At 38.6% G+C, this 13,949-nt stretch overlaps 1 protein-coding gene across 2 annotated transcripts in view; it reads right to left on the bottom strand.

Annotated features, from left to right (window-relative positions):
• LOC150094569 (integrin alpha-9-like) overlaps window positions 1–13,949 on the bottom strand; it is an 806,800-nt gene that overhangs the window by 308,858 nt on the left and 483,993 nt on the right. For both annotated transcript variants that reach the window (XM_090411876.1, XM_090411877.1), the window contains exon 16: window positions 10,105–10,271. In XM_090411876.1, coding sequence (XP_090268002.1) covers window positions 10,105–10,271 — 167 coding nt within the window. The remainder of the gene's footprint in view (window positions 1–10,104; window positions 10,272–13,949) is intronic.

Below are 13,949 nucleotides of genomic sequence, written 5' to 3'. Positions count from 1 at the left end.
TAGTTTCACTTACCTGCCCATTCATACAATCTATTCAAATCCTCCTGTAAGGCCATAACATCTGCTTGACTCTGCATTGTTCTCCCCAATTTTGTATCATTTGTAAAAAGTTGCATATTACCAGTTAAACCCATCCCAATATCATTAATATATAATTTGAACAACAATAGTCCCAATTTTCTGACACCTATCTGAGAGTAATTCACAGATCGAACTTAAGTCTGTTATCCAATTCCATCCATTGCAATTTATTAAACAGCTATCAATCAAAAGCTTTTGCAAAATCTAGAAATATCATTGTATATGCATCTCCCATATCCAATACATTCATCACCTTGTAACCACAGCCTTTTCACATCCTTTATGCTGTGAAACAATTTTACATTCTTTCCACTCTCTTGGGATCTGTGCTGTTGTAAGACTGTTATTAAACAGATGTGCCAATGCTGCTACCTACTTCTCCCTGGAACATTCCCTTAAGACACATGGTGATATGTCATCAAATCTTATTGTCTTATTGACAAACTTAATTATTTTTCATATACCTCTTGCTAGCTCACAATTAAGCCATCCTCTCCTAGTTCTTTTACACTTGAGCTACTCATGATTTTTGCCCATGATGATAAATCACCCTTATAAATTGTTCATGGAATACCTCAGCTATCGTTTGCAGCAGTTACTATTCTACTCTCTTCATCTATTAACATCATCTTACCATAAGCATTTTTCCTTTTACTTTCTGCAACCTGAAAATTTTTCTAGGATTTTTCTAGACCTGATATGTTAATTTCTGCTCATAGTAGTAGTTTTACTGTTCTTACCAACTGAATCACCTTCCTCGCCTACTCTTTACACTCCTCATCTAATTGATTGCTGTCATTATTCATTTTGTGCTGCCTCTACAGTATCCTCTTCTTCCAAATTTCCATTAATCTATTTGTCACCTATTTTATTCAGTCTTTTGACCTTCGAAATACATTTGCACATAGATGTGGTTAAATATCTTTTGATTAGTTCCCACACAACAATTATTTCCCTCCAGCTTAACATCTAATTCTGTAGTATAGTTCCAAGCTTTTCATAATTATCAGACTTGTAGTTCCACATATATCATATTCTTCACAGAAGTGTTCACATGGATGGCCACCACCCATGTGATCACCTCATGGTCACTCTCACCAAATGGGGGAAAATGTGAGATTTCACTCACAATCATAGTCTCCAATGAAATGATTTAATCTAAGACTCGATCCTTGTATGGCCTCGCTTACATACTACCTAAGATAGTTGTCTGTCTTGATAAGAACTTGTCTTGTCAAGATAGTAGTTGATAAGAACTCAAGAAATTCCTTTTCCTTATTCCTGAATGCTGTCTCTTTGTTCCAGTCTATATTACCAATATTAAAACCACCTATAATAATCCAAGTTGCTTACACATTTCTTCATCACAATACTCCATATTCTCTGGCCTATAGCAGAATCTAATTATCGCTTCCTGTCAACTTCCACCTCACACCCTACTAACTCAAACCATTGCCACTATTTACATATAATATCTCAACTTTGTGTGGACATAATTCACCTGCTATCATCAACAGCACCCTTCCTCCCTTATTATTTCTATCTTTGTGAAAAAACATCACTCTATTTCTATTCCCATCAGGATATCATCCTTATCCAACCATGTTTCGCTTATTCCAACATTTTGGGACAAATAAATTCAGTCAGCAAAACCATTTCATCTCCTTTATTTCTGATGCTCCTGGATTAGTAAATGAGCATGGCAATTCACTTTTAGTTCTATAACCAGTCCTATTCATGCCATGCGATGTCCACCCATCTATCCATTTCCAAATGCCTTTATCACCTCTTACCCTATCTATCCTCTGAGACTCGACCACACTCCACGCATTTGAGGACATCCCAATTCCAATGCTGACCATCCTAATATACACATTCACTACTACTTCCAACATCCACTCTCCTTATACGGTGTCTCCCTGTCCAGCCAGACTCCCCATTTCCCTGTCTGTCTTGCATTCTTTTTCTCTCGTGCTACTGCTATTCTCATTTACAACCAGTTAAGTCTCACTAGTTCCTCTCTCCTGATATTTTCCTTCACCTCTTACTTCCTTTGCTCTTTTGCTCACATCATTCATGCTGTTCTTGAAGCAAAATTCTCTTCTAACTGACTCACACTAAATTCATTTAAATGCAGCCAGCCACTTTTATAAATCCATCTTTCCCTCAAATGCATCCTACACATTTACAAACTCCACTCACTTCTCCTCACACAGCTCTGCAACATACTCTTCATGATTCCTGCTCTGTTTCAACCCATCATTATCATATCTCAGCAACACACTGACTACCTTTCCGATCACACTTTTTTTTCACTCTCCTCAACAACCTCCTGATATCCATCCTCACATTTTCTTCATGTGCTACCAAACCATTTATTCCGAACAATGGCAACTTGTTTTCTTGTCTGCTTCTCATATCTTACACATCAACGATTCTGATAATTCTCCCTTCTAGAAAACACACCTTATGGAAACTCTATGGAGTCATTTGTCACATTTTTTACTCTTTCCTTCATCCCATCATCTAACCTTTTGCACTGTTCCGTGCTCATCCACATTCCAATTCCAAATTCTACATTTAACCAAAATTTCTGATACCTTAACCACCACCCTAAGTAACTGGTCTGCAATTTGCTATTTCCATTTTGGAACTTCCTTTGTGTAACAGAACTATCTTGTCTCTTTCCATTGAAGAAGTGGGAAGAAGAAACCTAGTCAGAGCTAGAGACTTTGGTAGTGCCTCTGACCCAACTTGGTCAGAGGCACTAACTACCAATTCTCTAGCACATTCTTACAACACATGGGCCAGCATTCCATCCAATCCCCCAATGCTATATTCAGATTGATATATTTCAATATGCTGAGTACCTCCAGATCATCTTCCTCATTTCTCATATCACTCTCTGTCGCATTGATGACTTGCAGTATCACCACATGAATAATACACATTCGCAAGTAATCAAAGTATTTCTTCCACTTGTCACTTTCCTACTGTCAGTAGTGATCAAAGTTATCCTTCCATAATTATTCTTCTCCTTACTCAGGATATAGCAAAAATAACTCATCTTCCTAGCCTGCACTTTATGCTGTTCACAGATCCAATCGCCACCAACTGTCTTGTACTTCCTCCATAGCATTTTTTTTTTTTTTTTTTTTGAATACAGTTTGTTTGATTTCACCGTTCATCCACTTCACTCCTACTCTGGTTACTTGCTTAACCCTTGGTAGGCAGTTATACATTGCTTGTGTCAGATACTGAATTATGCATTTCCATGTCCTGTCAACATCTTTTCTGCACAGCTCATCTACCTGATGTAGTGATGCTAGTTGACTACAGAATTTCCCATAATCACCTATCAGATTTTGACACTAACCTTCTCTTGTTTCACCACCTCCCAAACAAGTACTTCATGCTCACTCTCACCAACAGGCGGCAGTGCTGATATACCTCATTAACAATTATATCTTGTGAAGTTATCTCCAAATCCAAAACAGTAAAGCCTCCAGTTGCTTCAGCTGCATAATATACATCAGATATATGCATAATACACTTCAGATATATATCCCTCAGAAATTCAAAAAACTCACTCTCCTTGTTCCTATACACTATCTCCTCCTTCCATTCTATATTCCTGTAATTAAAGTCTCCCATCAGCATAACCTTCTTTTTACATGCCCAACTAATTATTATTATTATTATATCACACCTCCAGGGAGTCCAAAGACTCATCGAGGGTGGGCATCAACTCTTTGTCTCACTACTCCACCAACCTTCATCATCTAACACCAACGCCATCTACTGCTAACTACCACCACTAGTGCTTTCACAGACAATCACAAACATCCATACCCAGGACGGGATTCAAACCCCGCGGCCTTTTGGCTGGAGAGTGGATATGCTAACCACTCGGCCAACCAGGCCAACTAATTTGCCTAAACATTTCACAATCAGTATTCTCTAGATTTCCTAGCCCATAACAGGAAACTATCAGATATACTAGCATGTTAACTTCAATTTCACACCACACAGATTCAAAATCTGCACGTGCTATCAATTTCTACATTTTGTGGACACGATTCCCTTACTTGAAAGTTTATTTTTCACTTGGTTAGAATATAATAAATTTAGTTTAATCCTTTATCCAAGTGTGAGCAAACAAAGTTTGCACCTGAAAGTATCTTCAGGACTGAGGTAAGGTGGTACACACCAGGGCAACTCATTGCAAAGGTGGAGCAAGCTACCAATACTCCTGTCTCAGTATCTCCTATAATGCAAAACACATCTCCTTGCGGATATGTCTAATGTTATGCATTAAGGGAAGGGCCACTACCCAGACTAGTTTCGACCTTTATTGAGGTCTCTTCAGTGGGAGCCAGGCCCAAGCTGAGATACCAGGCAGAAGCATTCGCAGGTCATCTCTACCTATAGAAGTTGCCAAATGGTGTGCCACCCATGTTTAATAAATTACTCTGGAAACTGCCCTGGTGTGTACCACCTTACCTCAGTCCTGAAGATACTTTCAGGCGCAAACTTTGTTTGCTCACACTTGGATAAAGGATTAAACTAAATTTATTATATTCTAACCAAGTGAAAAATAAACTTTCAACATCTTTCTCCAAATCCAGAGTAATTTATTAAACATGGGTGGCACACCATTTGGCAACTTCTATAGGTAGAGATGACCTGCGAATGCTTCTGCCTGGTATCTCAGCTTGGGCCTGGCTCCCACTGAAGAGACCTCAATAAAGGTCGAAACTAGTCTGGGTAGTGGCCCTTCCCTTAATGCATAACATTAGACATATACGCAAGGAGATGTGTTTTGCATTATAGGAGATACTGAGACAGGAGTATTGGTAGCTAGCTCCACCTTTGCAATGAGTTGCCCTGGTGTGTACCACCTTACCTCAGTCCTGAAGATACTTTCAGGAGCAAACTTTGTTTGCTCACACTTGGATAAAGGATTAAACTAAATTTATTAGATTCCCTTACTTGTTGATTAATTTTGATGGTATATATTAGAACACCGACTGATAAATAATTATTTATTGACTTATTTCTGATATTTTGCTGGTACTCTAACCAGGATCTTCAGAGCAAGCACAAAAAAGTTTGTCACAGTGTGTGAGACAACAACAATGTGGTGTAACAATGGACTAGTTTGAACAATTGTAGCTACAACACAAAGACTAAAGTCCTAATTAGGTGCCCTCTTTGTTAAAAAAAAAAAAAAAATTAAAAAAAAGAGAGAGAAAGCAGGGAATAGTTATGTCTTAAGATGACTGTCCAAACCTTAGGCAAATTTATACAGCCATACTTGTTCAGGTTTGGAGTATGTTTCAAGGCTTCTGTTGATTCTAAGAACAATCTCTCTGACTTGTAAAAGCTTTTGTTCAGCACTCTTGTTTTCTTCCAGTTGATCCTGTGTGCAGGGGTATCCAAAGCATGGTCTGCTAGTCCTGACTTGCCGTTGCGATAGTGCCGGATGCATTTCCTATGTTCACTGAGGGGGGATGTCCACAGTTCTTCTTGTCTGACCATAGTAAGCTTGATCACACAAACAGGGTACTTCATAAACTCCTGGATGTGATAAAGGAGAGATGCTGTCCTTGGGTGAATGGATGATAATTGCCAATTTGACATATGATCTAAATACAGTGCATAGTTTATGTTTACTGAGTACTCTAGATATCTTTTCCGATGTGCCTTTAATGTTGATGGCGACTGTTTTGTTGTAGTTCTCCATGGTGGATAGTGGCGGGGGGGGGGGGTATTTCTGGGGAGCATTCAGTATTTTGTCTATCTTATGGGGATTATAGCCATTGGCTAAGGAAGTGTAGTGTAAGTGAGTGAGTTCAGTAGTAAGAGCATGCCTTGAAACAAATTGCTCATACTCTGTGGGTTAGCATTTTTAGGATACCATACTGTCGAGATGGGTCATGGTATAAATATCTACCTGTATGTATGGGTTTTCTATAAACCAAGAATGATAAGGAACCATCTGGAAGATGTGTGATTAATGTATCCAGGAAGGGCAGACAGTTATTAGCTTCCAGTTCCATTGTAAAGTGGATTTTTGAGTGTTGGCTATTTAAATGTGCTAAGAATGTATCCAATGTGTCTGGACAATGTGGCCAAATAGCAAGCAAATCATCAGCATAGCATAGCCAAAGCGGTGGTTTGAGAGTGGCTGTGTATAGCTAGCTTTTCCAGGTGTTCTATGAAGAAGTTGGCTGGGGGAGGGCATCGCTGTCCCATCTAACTGTTTGCATATTTTCCCTTTTTATATAAAATATCCTGCATGTATTATGAAATTAAATAGTTCAAATATATCAGGGGGAAAATGTGACTTTAGCAGATCAAGGGTTTCAATTATTGGTACATTTGTGAATAGTGAGGTGATATCAAAACTCACCATTATGTCTGAACATTTTAGGGTATGGTTTTCTAAAATACTTTTTAGGTGGGCAAAATTTTTGAAAAAGGAAGGAAAATTGTTTGTGAGAGTGGCTAGTAGCTTAGCTAAATGCCTAGCCAGTTTGTATGTGGGCCTGTTTATACTATCTACAATGGGGAGTAAGGGTGTATCTTGTTTGTGAATTTTTGGTGCTCCATATATCCTGGGTATTTTAACGTGGAAGGGCTTGAGTTTGTTTACTGTTTCTTTAGGCCAGTTGTGGAATCTCGATCTACAATTTTGTATGTTGACTGATCATGTAGAAGTGTACAAATTTTGTTTTCATATTCTGTTGAATACGTGCAATGAACACATAAGCTTTTCTACGAGGTGATATCAAAAAGTTTTGAGACTAGCTCTGTTTACAAGAAATTACTTTATTTATCTACATTTACACACTATCACCTTAAAATAGTCCCCTTGCATATCAATACAGCGCTCTCAGCATTCTTTCCACTTCTGGAATGTGTCCTGGAAGTCTTCTTTTTGAAGCATGTCAAGCATCTTCTGCGATTCGTGCTGGATCTCCACAATGGTGTCAAAACGGTGACCTTTGAGATGGATCTTCATATTTGGGAAGAGGGCGAAGTCTGCAGGAGCCAAATATGGCGAGTAGGGTGGGTGCGGAAGTGAGATCATGTTGTTTCTGGCGAGAAACTCACATGTGAGGAGAGCTTGGTGACAAGGTACATCGTCGTCGTGGAGCATCCAGTTTTTCGTGCGCCACAGATCTGGTCGCTTTTGCCGAATGTCCTCCCTCAGATGCCTTAAAACCTGGCAGTAGAACTCGCTATTGACGGTCTGGCCCCTAAGGATGAATTCTCAATGCACAATGCCGCGAATGTCGAAAAAGATGGAGCATGCACTTGGTCGAGCTGCGGACCTGACTCGCCTTTTCCGGTTGTGGAGTTGATGGGCTCTTCCACTGTGAAGACTGTTGCTTCATCTCAGGGTCGTACCCGTACACCCAAGTTTCATCACCGGTAATGATCCTCGACATGAAGGAATGGGTAATCCACGGCATGCTGACGGAGTTCTTGGCAGACTTCGACGTAGTGTTCCTTCTGCTCCTGGGTCAGCAGCCTGGGGACGAACTTGGCAGCAACACGGCGCATGTTCAAATCACATGTGAGGATTGCCTGGACTGTTCCGTACGACACACCAACAATGGCAGCAATGTTGTGGAGTGTTCTCCGAAGATCCTCATGCACAAGTTGCCGAATGGTTTTGACATTTTTGGGGGTTGAGCTCATTGAAGGTCTTCCTGATCTCTCATCTCTTCCAGTGATGTTCTTCCACTCTTGAAGCATGTGTGCCACTCAAAACACCTTGAACAACTCATGGCAGCATCGCTGTAAATTTGCCGAATCATGTCAAATGTCTCTGTGGAAGATTTGCCCAATTTCATGCAGAATTTCACATTTGCTCTTTGTTCTAATTGGCTATCCATGATTAAATCGCAGATGTGGTAAAGCAGGTGGTCAGAACAGCATCAGTTGCACAGCTCCCGATGTACACAGGATGATGTCTTTTGGCACACTGACTTATGAAGGTAGGTACTCCCTGTGACTTTGCATGCATCTGTTGGCGTTTTACAAACCTAGTCTCGAAACATTTTGAAACCACCTCGTACACGTTTCACAATTTCTCTGCAATCATTAACAGCACTCCCTCCACCTATTCTTTTCACTTTTCTATCCTTCTGGAAAATTGTATATATTTCCATTTCTATTCCTGATTTACATCATCCTCAAACAACAAAGTTTTACTTATCTCAATTATCTTTGGGCATACAGACTCAATCAATGCAACAAACTCTGCTCTCTTATTTCAAACTCCTTACACTGGTATGTAAATCTAACAATTCCTATGTCTTTGAGGATATTCTACCAGTACCAACATTCTCTATTCTAGCTGCTATACCACACCTCTCTGTTCTGTCTGACCACTTCCATTTCTCTGATCCTGGTTGTCGTTCATACCCATCTCATCCTCACATTTATATATTCCATTATCTTGTGCTGCTACAACCACATCTTCAATCTCATGTCCATCTTCCTTCTGTCATATAACCAGTTTAGTTGCTATCCTTCTTCACAAGTACCCTTAGATTGTTTGCTACATTAACCTCTTCATTTTGTGTATTCTCAATAAATAACAACCTTTCTAAATGTCCAACACCAAAACTAATCAAATGTAAACATCAACTTTAAATCATTCCAACTTCCCTTCAAATTCACTCTACAGATTCACCAACTGAATCCCTTTGCTTCAAACAAATCAGCACAAATCACACAAAATATTGAGAATCAGAGCAGAAATAATGAATAGCAAGATGCTATTCGTTATTTCTGCTCATTTGCATCAACCAATCTCATCTTCCAATTCATCTTACAGATGCTTTATTTCACTTTTCATTTTGACTGACTTTTGCCTAAGCTCTTCTACTATTGTCCTGACTCTGGCTCCCATTTCTAATCACTCTAATCTATCAATACATTTTTGACATACATTAATGCTGTGCTTCTTTTCATTCACTCCAATAGTACACAAATCTCACATTTCTCAGTGCACACATGAAGCAATTTTCACAATGCATCCACTAGAAAAAATCCAAAGCACAACTCGACCTACATTAAATATTGCTGTGGTGTTATTAAACTTTGTATTAAACACTGTATAGTTATATTAAAAATATAAAAAGTATGGTTGTAAAATAAAATATGATCATATTAAACAAAAGTTTAATATGATCTTATTAAAGGATTAATGCGATCTTGTTAATGGGAACCTAATTCTTAAGCCTCCCACCCAACAACTAATGCTAATCCAGCAGCACCCATATAGGGTGCCCCTCATAAGTCTTTAGGCTTTAAGTGTAGTTTTTTCCACTCATTGTCTACTGTTTTGTGCAATTTTGTGTGTTTTTGTAATTTTAATATTGTTTCCCTGATGATGTCTCAGTGACAGATGCAACATATTATTGACTAAACATGTGTTTAATTATTTATATATGCTGTATTTATTTCATTAAACTTTATGATGAATTCAAACCAGTACATAAGTAGAAATAGTCAATTTTAAGTGTAATTATAGCAGACCACCCTAGATTTATTCTGTGTTTAGTTTCTTCATAATTTAGTCTGTCTGTAATCAATGTGCCTAAGTAATTGAATTTTTTAACCTGTTCTAGTTTATTTCCTTCTACTTTTAAATTAAGCTCATCTCCATTTCTGCCTATTGTAATTGTTTCGGTTTTACTAAAATTTATTTGCATTGCACAGTTGTTATGGTTTTTATATTTTATATGATTTCAATTCTGCCCATTCACAGTTATTCTCATGTTTTCTGGAATAGTCTTTTACTAGTTTTTCCAATCACAGGTTAAATAATGTGAAAGCAGACATCTCTGCAGGCCATCTCTCTCTTTCTCTCTCTCCACTTATTTCAGAAGTTTTAACTGCTCCAAATTTTATTGTTGGAGGATGATACTGAGTAATTTTTCCTCATATTTTTTGTTCTAACATTTCAAAGCAATACAAAAGCAATAAAAAAGAAATACTTACTGTTATAGGTATATATGCATCAGCTATGAAACAAGCATATCTATTTTTTTTAAGAGATATAATGTTTGTTAGATTATTGCTTTCTGTTAGGTTATTCATTAAGAATCCTCTTGGAATCTGCACCCTTCTGGGATTATTTGACTCAATTTCTAATGTCACATTAAAATCTGAAAAAGAAATGTTATAAAAGAAATAAGAATAAAAAAAATAAGAAGATAAGTTTTCGCTATCTAGTATAGTATATAGTGTATATTATAGTGTATATATAGTGTATAATATACAGTGGATGTGCCGTTTGCACACCACCGCGCTTGGCCGCACGAAGGAAGGTTTGGTTTCGAGTCTAGTCGGCGACTAGACGAAATTTTTCTAAGCCTTTTTTCGACCGGTTCCCGAGTTAGTCGATCTCTGGCACAGGCAAGCAGGTTTTTCCTCCCGGAAACTTGGGTTTTTCGTCCTGTAAACTCAAAAAATCTACTGTAGAACCCACATTATTTCAGACATTAAGTATATTGTGTTAGGGTTAGGGACCACGAGATGGCGGCACATTTGATCTGTCTCTCTTCACTGCGTACCGCTTAATTAGTGATAGCCTTGGGCCATCTGTCTCTGATTGGGTACCAGTGGAGATTGAACTGCCCACTCAGTCTCCAAAAAGTTAGATAGGGCTAAAATGGCCTCGCCTACTCCCGTATACGGGAATAAAAAGGCGTTAGCTGATTTTTTATATATATATATATATATATATATATTAATGTTCATTATTTACTTGGTAGAACTGTATATAAAAAAGGAAATTAAATGGCTTTACACCGAGAATAACAAATTTATTGTTAAGATACAACTAGTTTCGTTGTAATACAACTTCTTCAGGTATCATTGGCAAAGAGTAAATTACTCTTTGCCAATTTCCTTTTATTTCCATTTAATTTCCTTTTATATATATATGTTTATATTTAGCATTTATTTATTTATAAATATATATCTGAGATACAGTATTCATATATTTTTTTAGTATTAGTTTAGTTTAGTTTAGTAGTTACGTACTTGGCAATTAGGAATGATGGCGGATGCAACTACAATCACAAACGGCATGTCACTAGGTCCTCCACCATTTAAGAACTCTATTATATGTAATAAAATAAAAGACTTTGTGGCATATGCAGTGATTGTGGCATGTATGCTTCCTGGGAGTTGGATATGTGGTGGGTGAGAGAAGGGGTGGGAGGGGAGTGCATATATGCACAAAATGCAGACAGTGAGAGGAAATTAACAAATTAGATACATCGATAACCAACCTAGTTGCTTCAGGGATGGGAAATGAATATCAGGAGATGAGTAGTGCGATAGGAGAGAATGACGAATGGGAGACGAGTAGCATGATAGGAGAGAATGACGAGCGAAGTAGGAATGAGAAAATAAGAGTCGGGAGTGTGGAAGGCTTGAATGATGGTGAAGTTTATGGACATGGTTTTGATTGGATAAATGAATGATGAGTAAGAGTGACTAACTTGCAGAGAGGGATAGATGAGCTGAAAGAGAAGGTGGAATATCTTGTGAACGAGATGAGAAGTATGAAAGCTGAGATTAGGAGAATGGAAGAGATGTATGCAAGGCGAATCAGAGTAGGAGTGAAAGTTTTGGGAATGAGAGAAGAGGAGAGAATAGAAGCAGTAGAAGACAATGAATGAGAGTGAGGTATCAGAATGATAGAAGAGGAGAGAATGGAAACAGTAGAAGAGAGGAAATGAGAGAGAGGTATGGGAATGATAAAAGAGGAGAGAATGGGAACAGTAGAAGAGAGGGAATGAGAGAGTTATGTGCACGATAGAAGAGGAGAGAATGGGAACAGTGGAAGAGAGGGAATGAGAAAGAGTTATGGCAATGATAGAAGAGGAGAGAATGAAAACAGTAGGAGAGACGGAATGGTAAAAGGTGTAATGTATGGTAACTCAATGATCTGTGGTGTACAAGATAGGATGCATGAGGAGTGTTTGCCTGGAGGGCAAAAAGGTGGATGAGATGATCGTGATGGTACGAACAAATGACTTGAGAGGTAATGTATATTGGGCAGCAAGAGATATGAGATTCTTGCTTGAGGTAGTACGAAAGAAGACGCAGAAAGGAAAGATAGCGTACGTGTTGACTAGAAGAGCGGTCATACTGAATAACATAATAGCTAGAATGTGTCGGAAGAGAAGATTGGAATATGTGGATGCTTGGAGAGCATTTGAGAACAGAGAGGAATTGTATGCAAGAGACTGCTTGCATTTGAATGAGGAAGGATGTAGGCATCTGGAGAGATTGCTGTTCTGAACGAGTCAGTGTGTCAATGCAGGGAAACTAGAATGTTCAAGGTGGATGGTAGCAGCGGTGGCCTCTTGTGGGAAAGGGTACTTGGGAGAAGGGGGACTACATCAGGTAATGCTGAGCCCAGTGTAGTCTAGAGGGGATAATGCCAAGAGTATCCGGAATAAAGGAGAGGAATTGGTGGCGCTGATAGCATCAGCCTGGCCAAAGATTATTGGGATCACTCAGCTGTGGTTGAGAGAAGAGGATATAATAATAGGAATAGAAGTAACAGGATATAGCATATTTCGGCAGAATAGAAAGAGAAAGATTGGTGGTGGAGTACTTGCTTATGATAAGTGATGACTTATGTCCTCTAAGAGTGGAAGCTTTGGAAGGCAGTGACACTAATGATTTTGATAGCATATGGTGTGAAGTAGAGATAGGCAAGATGGGATATTTAGTGGGGTGTTTCTACAAACCAAGGAGCACAGAGGATGGGGACCACGAGATATTTAGACAGTTCAGCTTGGCAAGTGCAAGAAAATTGATTGTTATGAGAGATTTTAACTACAGCAGTATAAATTGGGGAGAGGAAGATGCATGTAGCAACAAGGGAATGGAATTTCTAGAATTCTTGAGGGACAAATGTCTTAGGGAACATGTAACAGAGGGAACAAGGGATTCAAGAATTTTGCATTTGGTTATAGCATCAGAAGAGTTGATAAGAACTGAGATAACATCTCTCCCACCAGTTGGAGAGACTGACCATGTGGTTTTGACTTGGAAGATGAATAGACATGCAGGAGTATCAAAGAGATGGGAATATATGTGAAATTATAAGGCAGGTGATTATAATAGTCTTAAATATTGGGGCAATTCCATGGAGGGTGGAATTGGAAGGCCAGGATATCATTAGTGCTTGGGAAATTGTGAGGGAATATTTGTTAGCAGCAATAGTAAGCTGTATTCTACGAGTGAAGAAGAGGACACAATTTGGTGTAAAGTGGATGATAAACAATATTAAACAGGAGCTGCATGTGAAAAAGAGGCTATGGAAGAGATATAAGGAGACAGGTGAAGAGCAGATGCATGAAGAATATAAGACACAGGCCAAGAGAGTGACTAGTATGGTAAAGAAGGCAAAACTGGAATACAAGAAGAGATTGGCCCTAAGAACCAAAAAAAAATATCCTAGGGAAATTTTTTTTAGTTATGTTGCCAGTAGGAGGAGAAATGATTGTGGAAGAATGACATTGTGGGATAAAAATGGGAATAGAGTGACTGATGCAGAGGACATAGGGGAAATTGTTCAATGAACACTTTATTGGTGTATTTCATCCTGGAGGAGTAAATTTTAATACTAGAGGGATAGGACAGGTTCGAGGTCTAGAGGTGCAGGAGGAGAATGTGTTCTGAATACTAAGTACTCTGGATGTCAGTAAAGATGAGGGACTGGATGGTATTTCACCACGAGTTTTGAGAGAATGTGCTAAGGAAATGACAGCTCCTTTGACTTGGCTTTCCAATGAAAATCTGGCTATGGGCAAGGTGCC

The sequence above is a fragment of the Typopeltis vanoorti genome, chromosome 22, assembly GCF_054136105.1.
Source record: "Typopeltis vanoorti isolate ZY-2024b chromosome 22, IOZ_Tvanoo_1.0, whole genome shotgun sequence".
NCBI classification, from domain to species: domain Eukaryota; kingdom Metazoa; phylum Arthropoda; class Arachnida; order Uropygi; family Thelyphonidae; genus Typopeltis; species Typopeltis vanoorti.
Note: the sequence above shows the minus strand (reverse complement) of the source record. Positions and strands in the feature narration are given on the sequence as shown.